The 13,658-nt window shown below is 44.8% G+C and overlaps 1 protein-coding gene across 1 annotated transcript in view; it reads right to left on the bottom strand.

Annotated features, from left to right (window-relative positions):
- The window catches only part of ctdp1 (CTD (carboxy-terminal domain, RNA polymerase II, polypeptide A) phosphatase, subunit 1), a gene marked incomplete at both ends in the record, with an annotated part of 62,641 nt that overhangs the window by 3,337 nt on the left and 45,646 nt on the right, over nucleotides 1–13,658 (bottom strand). The window contains one exon of the mRNA XM_080531763.1: nucleotides 3,934–3,998. Within this exon, the coding sequence (XP_080387889.1) occupies nucleotides 3,934–3,998 (65 nt within the window). The remainder of the gene's footprint in view (nucleotides 1–3,933; nucleotides 3,999–13,658) is intronic.

Genomic DNA, 13,658 nt, shown 5'->3' on the forward strand with positions numbered 1-13,658 from the left:
GAGAAAGAGATGCCCTAGAGAGACATGTGAATATAGGAGGCTCATGTTATAATGGACTGCACTTATTTCCAAAGTGCTTTACAATGGCCTCACATTCACCCATTTACACACCAATGGCGGGAAGCAGCTACCATGCAAGGCACCGGCCCACTCATTGGGAGCAATCTGGGGTTCAGTGTCTTAACCAAGGACACCTCGACACATGGCCAGCCGGGGATCGAACCGCCGACCTTGCGATCAACAGACGCCGGCTCTATGCCACAGCTGCCCCCATGTTATGTAATCTAGGCTGTATAGAACAAAACAACAGGATCAATGGAGAAGTCTAATCCCAATAGCAGTCAATAGGAATCCCCTAAAGACCTATCGAACCGTGTGGACTACAACTGAAGCATTGTGTCCATCAGTGGTCCTCAATAGCAGGCATGGGCAGTAGCTATCAATGACTTTCAATACATGGATGTCGATGAATGGGCTAAAGAAGGCTATTTGATTAGCATAAGTCAACTATCACCCGAGTAGATAGAGATTTCTTGAAGCAGTGGATTATGCAGATGAAGAACGTGGTCTACAATGTACTGGAATGTCTCCAAAAGATTGAGTGTAGAATTACCATCAATTGTCCTGTCCTGCTGTTGCCCCTTTCTGCTGTGACACACACACACACACACACACACACACACACACACACAGACACAGACACAGACACAGACACAGACACAGACACAGACACACCATCCCTCCCTTCCTCTGACACTTCCGACTTCAAGAGGCTTGATTAAGGATGTAAAAAGTGGTTTTCGATCAGAACACAACGTTCCTGTACTCTCATTGAAGTGTACTCACAGAAGTACAGTAGTACACTATGAAGGATCACACTTGGGGAAGATGAAAGAATTCCATTTAAGGATGGGGATGGGCATGGCATTGTGAGGGATGCCTTTTGGGATGAAAACTGCAAACCATAACGAAAACACACAATCACAGATTCAATAGGGTGCAGGGAAATGAAAAATACCGGAATGCCAAAAAAAAACACATGACAACAAGCGACCACATAACACAAACATAGATCCCTCGGGGAAACATTTTTTTGGGGGAGGCAAAAAGTATTTTCTTCACAATGTTGAGTCATATCGCTAAGGGCTAGGGCAGAAACACTGTGTACAAACTGCTGACGGTCCCATCTCTCAGAAGAATAGGACTGCTCTGTGCAATGTGACACCCCAGTGTGAATTGAAGTGTCACTGTCATTTAGGTTCCCCCTGGTCCCCCATCCCGCCCCCTCCTCCTATCATCACTGTCTCAGACACACACTGAGAAACTAGATTACGGCCCCCAGGGCTTCTTTTGATATGACGCCAATCTCTCTCCTTCTCGTCCTGCAGACGCGTCTTTGACAAGACAGGAGTGTGTGTCTACAGGAGGTGGGAGATGAGCCCAGAGGATTTAGAGAATGTTTGGCCATGTACTGTACATACACAAACAGAGAGACACACTTATACAGAGACACGCGCACGCGCACGCACGCAGCAGCAGCAGGGGCTATTGAGCTGCCTTATCTTTAAATTCCAATTATGAATCTATTGATTTTGTCTTGGACACACGCCACCCCTGCAATAAGAGGGTAGAAAATGGCACCCTGAGGACTGCTTGTGTGCTTATTAAGAGAGAAGTGTCTTGACACAGTGCCAAAGCTTGTTAAATCATTTATGAGCTCTGCTCTTCTCGTCCTTTGAACATATTACAGATTAGTTTTGGTTTGGGGATTTCCGTCTCTAGTCATCGTACCAAAGAATATGCTAATTCCCACACAAACTAACTTCTAATGCACACTAATATCACTAACAACTCTGTTTGACAGGTTTAAGTGGCCATATGAGTAGATAACTCTTATCATAGCTGCAAGCCCAGTGAAATCTATGATGGCACTGTAAAGACCGAGAACAAGCTAGTGACAGTCAAAAGTGTTTGTGTAGACAGGAAATAGCTGTCTAGATACATTCGGTTAGAATTGAGAATGTCTTGTATTACGCAAGCCTCCGATTTATCGGTTGGTTACGGAATAAATACAACACCATTTTTCCGGTGTTCGAGCAACTTGGTCACAACAAAAGAGAAGGAAATATCCAGTGCATAAACAATCAAGATTTCCTTACCCAAGATCCCACTGGGGGAATTGACTCTACGACCTCAATCTCCATTCCAAACCGCAGCTCTTTACACGGAAGAATAGATACAAGTGTTCAGCAGTATCTTTTATGTGCCCAATCCATGCACTCACATTGCTGACTACAGCATGTGACAAAAGTCCCAGTGATGAATAGGCTGACAAACAGGTGCCTGCTTTCAACAAGATATTGATTTGAGCATAGAGGAGTTCTGAGCGGAATAGACATCGGTCGTTACCGGTTCAGACACGTGGTTACCGGTTCAGACACGTGTTTACAATCCGCTTGCTTATCTGAGGGCCCTGCAATCAGCATGTGTAAGTGAGGGGGGGGGTTCAATTGAAACTTCTTGAATGCCTCCCTTCTCTGTAACTCAATAAACCATTCAATCTGAGTCTGCTCAACCCTGCTCGGTAATGACGCTGTTAGCACAGGCCATTATGGCTTCACACTGGGCCAAATACCACTGGCCACGAGCTGTCATTATCCTTGTAGAGCAGGGCTCTGAGTCAAGTCCTGGGGAGCCAAACGCTCCCTAATAGAGAGAGGCAGAACCCTACTGTAAATAGACTCCCAGGCAATGGAATAGTTTGTACTTAATAGGTACCCGATGCCCCATGAGAGTCAGCCTCCAGGCCACCTCTTGTGTCACGATGGACCCAGAGGACACTGTACACACTTATATCATAGACCCCTGACAAACCATGGGGAGAAGTTGCAATAAAAAAGGTATTAGAGTGAGACTCTTCTTCTCGTTTATTCTCTGCGGAGAAGAAAATACAATAACCTCCGTCACCTCCGTGAAACTAACTTCCGTAGCTTTAGCTCGGCAATGGCCGGGCCTGGACAACACGTTCAAACAGTGGCCCGGTTTAGAGCCTCCTCAAATGCAGCAGAATGACATGCTCAGACAGACAGCTGACTGACACGTAAACAGGCTGAATGCTGACACGCAGCAGTAGAAAACACCCAGGCTGAAGGATATGGACAGAGAACAGATGAAACAGAATCCTCTCACGTCTCTAATCTTACTTTAGATTAGACTAACGAGAGGAAGGAAACGCATGAGGATTAAGAACCAGCAGGACGTACGGTACTATACTTCAGGCAGGAACCACCATCTTGGTTAAACCATTAATTGAATATCAAATGGTTATACAATTAGGCTTGGCGAACTTGGGATAGATCCACTCTTTTGAGAGCGCCCAACCTGGGAGTTATAAACGACTACAACACACTTACATTTTTGCCATTGAGCAGACGCCTTTATCCAAAGCGACTTACAACAAATACATTTGTCCCAGTAAGTGAATCTATGCATCAGTCATCGCAAGAAAAAGTGATCTATGTTAGCGCCAGGGGCCATTGGCAGCTAGAAGGAGGTCGCACATGTATATGACATGACAGAGAGCCCATACATCCATCATCAACCCCCTGATAGAGACAGACAGAGCAGAACCAGAGCAGCAGGTGGAGGCTGGGTGTGGTGGTGGGAACAACAACATTAACAACACTCTCCTAGAACAGTAACGGCAACAGTACCAGCAACAACAGGGTAGGCTACACAGAGGAGCGTCGACTGACCACTTCAAAATAGGCCCTCGTATCAACATGTCGTGTGATTGGTGTCACCTGATAGCACTGATTTTAGAGTGTCTTTTCTGAACTAAGCTCACGAGGACCGCCCCGTTCCAGTCAGGATGAAGTTTCTCTTGGTCTGAATGAAGGGAGGCTGTGAGTACACGGCAGCGTCAGACGGTACCGGACACGGACACGGACATCACCACGTAGCTGACACACTGACAGCTGGAGGACGGACGTAGCTGCCTGGCTCACCAGAAACACAGGAGAGACAACACGAGCGATTCTGTGAGAACAGTGTTATCTGGACGTTACAGGCCAGGCTTCAGTGCAGAACAGCCTCGGAGCAGCACAGCCCTGTCAGAACGAACGAACGAACACCCCCCCCCCCCGCCCCCCCCCACACACACACACACACACACACACACACCCTCCTCAGCCCTGGCAGAGAGCAGATCTACAGCAGTTAAATTAGCAGGGGTCTAAGCTCCGAGATCTCCCTCAACAGTGGGCTAATTGCCTGTGTGTGATGGATTCTCTAACAAGGTCCTCCCTACACTACGGGTCTGCTGTGCTAATGGGACGCCCCGGGTGACAGGCTGTATGAGAACATGGCACTGGTGTGTGTGTGTGTGAGAGTGTGTGCGCGTGCGTCCGTGTAAGTGGGAGGGGGTCCCTGGGTAGATAGCCACTGGACCTACGCCAGACAGACTGAAGCCGGATGATTCGTCTGAGCCAGAGCAATTGCATGAAGCGTATAACCACCAATCTGTCTGCACCATCGGCACGGAGCTCCGCAAGAGGAAACTGGGTCAGATTAGTGGCAAATCTTTTTTCTTTCTGTTTTCTCTCTCCCTCTCTTTTTTTGTTTTGTTGGGGGGGGGGGGGTAATTTTTAATAGCCTGAGTAAGCATTCCTATTCCTCACTGTCTAACACCTCCCCCCCACAGCTCTCTTTATCAGAGAGTTGGAGTGCCTGTCTGCCGACTAGCAGAACGTACTATAACATCCCTCGAGGCGCTGACGTTATTGCTGCATGTCCCTGCTGTACGCTGCTCCTGGTCTGGTGCAAGACTGGTCACGTCCATACACACGGCGGCTCTGGGCTAAGGGTATCTGAGGGGTATCTGATGTAGGCTGTCCATATCCCTCAGGCGTGTGTCACGTTACTTAATCCACCGCCTCCTGAGAAGGGAGAAGAGCAATGCCTCCCATCATTTACAGGATCCCTCGTTCAGGTGTCAGGACCTGTTCTCAGGCACACAGAGCTGTAGAGCTGTGTGTCGCCTACTAAAACGTCCCCATGGCCACTTCTCATCTCATCACTACAGGATGCTTTGTGAGGATGGATTCGTACTGAGGTGAGGCCGGAGGCAGGCAGGCACCCACCGACTCCCACCCACCCACACCCACCCACCCACACCCACACAAACACACAAACACACAGGCACACAGGCACACACACTCCCCATCCCCCCCACCCCACCCACCCAACACTTGTCTCACCTTACTTCTCTATGCACAAAGACAATTCACACACCACTGCTGCATCTCCTCTTGGGAGGCTTATTTGAAAGCTGACCTTATAACAACCTACAGACACTCATCCTCACCTTTCCTCCCACCACCCAGCAGAATACCGCCCCTGGACAGCAGCCGTGGACAGCAGCTACTAAGTCGACTGTACCTGACAAGGCTGACAAAATCTATTTGTACCTGACACATCACATCAGGGCAGAGCCCAGCGCGGACGTCTGGGTGTAGATGTACAGTACATAGGAGACCAGATTGAGTGCAATCAACTGCACAGCAACATCAGCAGAAGTAGGGGTGTTCATGTTCTGAGGGCTCTGTATTAACAGACAAGCAGAATGTAATGTATTACTTTCTGTCTTCCCCTCATCTTTTCAGTTTTTTTCTCTCTCTTTTAAATGTCATTTACATGCATAATTCCCTGTTCCCCGCAGAACATTTAACTAGCGTAATCTCTGCAGAGCACTAAGAGAACGCCTCGCAGCACGGAGAAGATCAGAACTCCTTTCTGTACAGAACAAAAACAACAACAGCGGCTTGAAAACAACAGCTTTCATTGATGCTAATAGGGTCATTTGAGCTGTTATCTGAGAATTACCAGGCCATTACTGTTTGTCTCGAAGGGATGAACCCTCTTTAAAAACATTTACACTCAACAGGTTGCACTTGGGCACAAAAAAAACAATTTAATTTTCTACACTCTTTGAAGTGAGCCATTTTGCAGAATTCATCAACAAGATCTTTATCTTGAGAGTAATGAATGTAATGTTTCTTATGCCTACTATCTTTGCGATCTTGATATGGGCTCGTTTGGACGCCGTTCAAAAGCCGTTCTCCTCACAGCGAGGAATACACCAGGGACGTGGGCAGTCTGGCCTGTCATAAAGCACCATAACTGTATTGTACTGTAGGTCCTCACTGGACTGTTAGAGGGGACATTAAATGGATATGATGAAGCTATGGGAAGGCCAGTGATTCGGTTTCGCTCTAGTGCAGTTGGTTTTTCATCATATGTGGGGAGAAAGGGAGAAAAAAGAAAGAAGTTAGAAGAACAGAGTTCACATTGGACAAAACAACTCAGCTCATGAGTTCACTGTACTGAGTTCTCATGTACTGTACAGTATGTATAAAGCATTCGTCAGATATACGAGCTATCCCTACTTTATATTCAACGCTTTTCGTTTTCTATTTGAAGCCTGAATGCGATGGGAATGCGAGTCAACGGAATGGGAAAGAGTGATTTAACTCGCTGTATGTTAAATGAGGCTGCTCCACATACATATGCTAAATTAACCAGAAAACTAATTTCAGCTAAAACATTAGTGCAAGGAATGGTACACAGCACTTATTTCCCTTTATGGATTAATGTTGTAAATTGATGGAGTGGAGGAAGCCTGTGATGGAATTGATGACAGGAGACACTTACTACTAATATGAAGAGCTAGGGTCTACTGTACAGTGATGACTGATGTACAAGTCCCCAAGGGGACATGATAAAATATTTATAGACTTGAGGAGAGTGTTAAAAACAATGGCAACCCAAAATTATATAAGACAGAATCCCCTGAGGGAAGTAAGGTTTCACACTGAATGGAAGAACAGAACTGAGAGGAATGTTTGAGCAATATTTCATGAGAACATATCTATGAGGCGCTGTGTTAATCCCTGTAGCAGGGGAAGAGTGCCAGGCAAGACACCTCTCCGTACCAACATCACTGTAGCCTGGGGAAGGAGGGGAAGGGGAAGGGGGAGAGAGGGAGAGAGGGAGGGAGGGAGGGAAGGAGAGAGGGAGGGAGGGAGGGAAGGAGAGAGTGAAAGCGAGATAAATTACTGTTAAAACAGCCACAAAAAATAAAAGTGTCTACATTTTTGGCTGCCTGTAAATTTAGCTGAATATTACACGCTGTGAATATTACGCGCTCATTTCATGTTTTATAGCAGAATATAATTGTCTCTTTGTCTGTAGTATTTACTATATAACTTTGCCTAACTCTATCTAGACCACATTCATTAATGTAGAAATGAACTCAAGAACCTTGGAGAAGGAACACAGAGCAAGAGATAAAGAAGAGTGGACTGACGGGGCAACAGCGGGAGACGATGGCCCCAGACAGACAAGGGGGGAAACTGTTCATCAATGGCCTATGTTCCGCAAAGTAAGAACTCAAGAAACATTTTCACAACGCTTGGGGGGAAAGGGGGTGCTGTTTCACCAATTCCAGATATCGCAAACTGGAACAAAGAAGAACAAAGAAGTTTTTCCATAACAATAATTTAAAAAAATAAACATCCCAACAAAACACATGGACATCAGCGCAGATGTAATCTGATGATCACAACATAATAATCAACATTACTGCAGATATAAATGAGCTGTGAAGCTATATCTGGTACAACCCGGCAGATGTCAGTTATCTAGACACTCACCGAATACTTTATTAGGAACACCTGTACACTTTCTCATTCATTCAGGTGGTGCAATGGTGTGGGGAATGTTTTCTTAGCACACTTTGGACCCGTTAATACCAATCAGTCATCGCTTGAATGCCACAGCCTATTTTAGTATTGTTGCTGACCATGCGCATCCCTTCATGACCACAATGTACCCATCTTCTAATGGCTACTTCCAGCATGACAACGCACCGTGTCACAAAGCAAAGGTTGTCTCAACACCTTTGGGAAGAATTGAGGCTGTTTTGAGAGCAGATGGAGGCCCTACCCAGTATTAGTATAGTGTTCCTAATAACGTGCCTAATAACATACATTAAGTGTATGTTATTGTTGTACATTGTCCCTATCAAATGAATGTAATAAACAGAATGGTATCATAAGCATATTCAGTTGAAGCCATACTGTATAGCTACAAATGACATGAATCCTCTTTTGAGGTACTTAACCCAGTTGTGATACATAACCATGAATGCATTTTGTCAATCTGATATATTCATTTCTAAGAAGTACCGGTAGTGTTTGAACACCTCATATTCAGCAAATCCATAATCAGAATTCTATTCCATTTCAATTCCAATTCCACTAACATGTTTTCATTAGGCAGGACCACTGCCCAAAATTGAATTAGGTTGATCCAAAGATGTTTTTTTGAGTGCAGAGCATGCTGTGAAATTTACATTTTTTTTCCTTTTCTTTTCCTTTCCATTCCAGTCGGAGTACACATTTGAAAAAATGTTGATGAGATGCAGAAACAGCCCATCCGTGTGTTTTAGGATTGCTCTCATCTTGGCAGAGGGCTAATGCAGCACAAGGATTCGAATACTCAGATTTGTCAGCAGTCCTATTCTACCAAAACGCATGCCCAACATTATTTGTCATTATGAAAACGATGCTTGAAAACGCTGCATGAATCATAATGCTTTGTCGGATTCTTCCATATGCTGTGCCTCATAATGGATCCTAACTTATGCAGATACAGACAGACATACAGCACCTCACAATTGAAATACTGTATAGTATTACATAATGCTTAAAGCCCTACTGCTGAAAGCTGAGGTGCACACACAGGGATCTTGTGAGGTTACACACCCTAACTACTAACTACACCCTATAACTGTACCTCTAAACTACTGTACATGCCATATGTAGCTATCACTATCATTGTCATGTTTTTATATCATGTTCTTATATCACTTTTTGAACTTCTGGTTAGATGCTAAACTGCATTTCGTTGTCTGGTACTTGGTGTACAATTACAATAAAGTTGAATCTAATCTAATCTAAATACAGTACAAGGCAGCACGGTTCGAGTGTTTACAACAAAGTACTAAACTGTGATGGGCACACTGTGATGACCTATTCTTTTTTTCTTTTTTTAAATTTGTTTTCAGATTTTATCCCTTTTTTCACCCAATTTGGTAGCCAATTGAACCCAACCTAGCATCCAATTATCCCCTGCCTATTGCGAAGGATCCGCCGCACGACCCCGTGGCCGGCAGTCCCAGAGGAGGCCGCCAGGCAGACTAGCTGACTGGCTCCTCGAGCCCAGCACCGTTATTCCGGCACCCAGGGGGCGATGTTGCGCGACGGATCCTTGTCCGGAAATACTCCTATACCGCCCTCAGGAGCGGCCGCCCAATATGCCGCTCCCCGTGTGTGCCCCAGCCATATCCGGATCTGGCGAGCTGGGATCTGTGATGACCTATTCTGAGCACATCCATGCGAAAAGATCAGCCAAAACTCAGAGCACTAAAATCTAAAGTCTGGAGAGACCCAATTATCAAGCGAATTGCTTTGGCAGAGTGTGTCATAGTACAAAAGAGTAAGTAAGTAAGTAAGAAAGAAACGTGACCTAAATTCATTCCTTTTAGGTCTGTATTAACACCTGGCCTCGCTTTTGCACAATTTCAGACTATTAACGCTAAAGACTATTTGAAGACTGAAATACACAGCAGAAGGCACTGTTCTGTCTTCAATCGGCAGAATTTATATACTTTAAGGTTTAAAAATAGATCTCAATGACATGCACGGCATGTAGCTACCGTTGCTGCCAAGTAGTAGAATAGAACATAACACAACAAAACCTGACAAAGTAAAACAGACCACACTGTCCAAACACCCCTCCTCATGTGTTCACCAGAAACAATCATACATAAACATCCAGTATTGCAGCCATCAAAAGGATGTAGAATACTGTAAGAGCTTTAGTGGCAACGAGAGAAGGCTGAATATCTAATTCCCCTCTTTTGGAGACAGAGATATCCTAAAGCAGTGTTGAAACGGGAGGGTGGATTTGGCGTTAAATGAGCTTACAAACATGTGTGGACGAGGAGATACCAGGTCCCCTCTGTGCTTCTGTAGAGATACACGCTCACAACACAAGACATGGAGAATCTTCTGCCAATTGAGGGAATAAACCCGACACAGGAGCTAAAAGCTAAGACTAAAACGACTGACTGTATGGCACCATTATATAGTCAACTAGGAACAGTTGGAGCAATAAAGGAAATTAATTGATTGATGCGGTGTGATAAATAACAGAAAACATTCATAGCTCTGCCTTTCCTTTTCATCCCAGCTACTGTATTGCAAGGTTACTGCATTGCATAGGCATGGCGTTGAAATGATTTGAAAGAAAGATAAGGATAACGCTTGTATTCTCTCCATTGAACTGGACAGGAGGCAACACTGAAACAGAAGTGCTCCCTTTCTGAATAAATGTGGTCTGAAGGACGTGGAGAACATCCAAGGGAGTGTGACTTTCTATGTACACATGAACCGTCCGTGACAAATTGCCCATCACCCTTCATCCTATCCCTATCAGCTCAGTAGCCCTTGCGAAGTCAACAACCATAGGCAACTTTTCCTTTGGTCAAATCTGGAAGAAGTTGTACACTTTATTGCATATAAAGCTTTATGTAATATTCAAAACATTGATGCTCAAACAATCAACATTGGTAGACTGAGAACACTGTGTGACTGACTCAAGGATGTTTCCCTGCTTTTTGTTTGGCTTCACACACTCTGAATTGACATTGAGCTCCATTGCAGAATGACAGTCTTTTGTTTTAGTTTTTTGAGAAGAACATTGGATTTGTTCCTTTAGGGCCCATTCGATTCATTCAATTGTCATCCCAAAAACAAAAAACGTTTGGTCAAAAGAGAAATATTAGATATTAACGGTGTTGATAAATGTGCTGCAGAAGTGAGGAATCATTTTTTTAAAAGTTAGAACGAAATTCGTTTGAGTAACTAATTCATTTTTCACATGTATCTAAAAAAACTGGCAAATTGAATGGAGAAAAGTTGTCCCTGAACCTTCAACAGAAACTCTACCAAAAAATATTTTAAAACGATGGAGAAATTCTTGACTCGCCAAAGGATCTACTGAATGAAGAAGTAAATATTTGAAACAAATGTTTACATTCCAAGTTCTAATCAGGAGAGGTACCTGAAGTCTTGCTGAAATCTCAGCCTCGTGAGACGTCGCTGTGGACTAGCTAGCCTACAAACGCACTACTCTGACTATTGATTGATTATTGCGACAGGACAAAATGGCTACTCTACAGGTGGGACCGTGGGAAACTGCACCGGAATGTAAAGCGCAATCAAAATGCAATAAAACTTTATTATTCAAATGTAAATGAGTCTTCTGTTCCGGGGCCCCCTAGTGGCCGGGGCCCTGGGCTGCAGCCCAGGTTGGCCAACAGGTTAACGCAGCCCTGCCTACCAGAGACAAGAGATCAACCCCAACTTCAACACACACAAACACACACACACACACAAAGTCATGCACACACTGACATGCATGCGTGCACACATTCAGATACAGTACACACACACACACTAAAGCTCATGCATTTATGCACACACGACCACTTACTCACACACGCAGACACACACACACACACACACACACACACACACAGTGTGTGAGTAGAGAGGATTTGGAGAGCTTTGGACACTGAGGGCCCATAGCTGTGCTTTCCTTCCTCCGCAGGCCTGGCTAGATCTCAGAAGAATGCCAAAAGTGATAAAGAACCGACAGAATAAATCTCAAAATAAATTGTGGTCTCCTGAAGCTTTATATCTGGGACATCCGTTCAACATTTCTTAAATAACCAATGCCCCAGAGCAAAGGCTTTAGAAGTAACTTCAGCCATTTCTTGCACATCCCGGGGGAAACAAAATGTGACATTGATTAATGAAAGTAGGGGGCAAAAAAGCAGAAGTACAAACTACCTCAAAGCTTAGTTACTGTAGCTAACAGTGGAGTTGAGGGGAGCGGAGTTCTGGACTGTTTCCAATGCCATCCATCAGCATAGAGTAGAAATTGGAGTTGTATAGCACAACAAAAACCAAATGAGGTTGTTTGTTGGTCATCACTACAAAGGTACTTCAAGGACAGTCATTGAATGCTTGTTGGAGTAGTGTGTATGTGTGTGCGTGAGAGACAGAGAGGTGCGAGAGAAGGCGGGTGAGAGACAAGGATGATAGAGAGAGAGGGTGTGAGAAAGATCGAACGACACAGAAAGAGAGAGGGAGCGAGAGAGGGGGAAAAAAATGAAAAAAAGAGACAGAGAAAGCATAGCCCTGCTCCTGTCTGTCCTGACAGGTGTAGTGAAGAGGGACTTTAGTTAGAGCTGTAGCTTTAGCCATGACTTACCTATCTATCTATCTATCTATCTATCTATCCATCCATCTATCTATCTTAGCCAAACAAGGCCGGCGGTAGCTATGGGCAGGTGTTATGAATTGTTGATATTCCGTGTGGTGTGTTCGAATGTTTAATGTCATCTTTGTATTTATTGTGGGTCAATACTTTATGTCTATCGATTCAGCGCTGCCCATAGCCGCCGCCGGACTACCGCTAGCAACGCCATCACCACCACCACCACCACCACCACCACCACCACCACCACCCCCTGCTCACCCACGGTGTTGGTTCTGGCGCCGGGCCTGGAGCCAATTATCCTGTGCTTATTGTCCTGATGTAGGATAGAGCTCTGATGAGCGCTTCACTGATTATAATGGCAGAGATCTCCTGGGGAGCATTTGCTAGCCCACGGGGCGGGGGGCTCATTCAAACACTCCTGGTCCTACAGCCGCTGAATGCATGTCAAACACTAACCTCTGTAGAGATTCGGGTTAATGTCTGCAAACTTTTAATGACGCTTAAAAGTTTTGAGGGACCAATGAATGCACCCTGCGTAGTGTTAAAACGTTTGAAACACTGAGCGCGGGTCGTTGTGTTTTAAGTGCGTCGTCTCAAGGGGGGTTGTTGCTACTATACACCGTTAGGTTATCGGGAAATCATGAATTGATTCAAATCCATTATTTCCACATGAATAAACCAGCACTGTGTGTGTGTGTGTCACGTCTATACTGTACCATTACAGAAACAGATCAAGCGAATACATCAGCGAAGCCTACTAAACCTGCAATTAACACAAACAAAACTCTCCTTCAGGGGTTTCATTTAAAAATTACTGGCTATGATTTGGGCGGGTTTGAAGTTTAATTTCCATTTCAGATCTGTGAGTTCAGGTAGCGAAAGCAATCACCTTGTTTCAGAACCCCCTGAGGCGTGGTGGATATTGACCATTCCGTAGAACCCACATCCCCTAATGTATGCAGTCTTAGAACAACCTCTGAATGAACTTCCCTCCAACAGCAATGCTGACAAAGCACCCGTAACGAGTTTTACAGCTATAATATATCCCCTGTGGCCACTGAAAAAACGGGCTTTCTGACTTCAAATCAGATTCACAAGCGTGAAACGACAACCTCAATATTCGTCTATGCAGAACCTTGACTGGTCGCGCTGTGAAACCCAGAGGGGGAGAGGAGGCAATTGAGTCCCTCGGACAGTTATGGGGCAAATTCGGTGCGGTGATTGAAAGATCAGTGAGAACACACTGA

Source organism: Nansenia antarctica, assembly GCF_963989245.1.
Source record: "Nansenia antarctica genome assembly, chromosome: 5".
Classification (NCBI taxonomy): Eukaryota; Metazoa; Chordata; class Actinopteri; order Argentiniformes; family Microstomatidae; genus Nansenia; species Nansenia antarctica.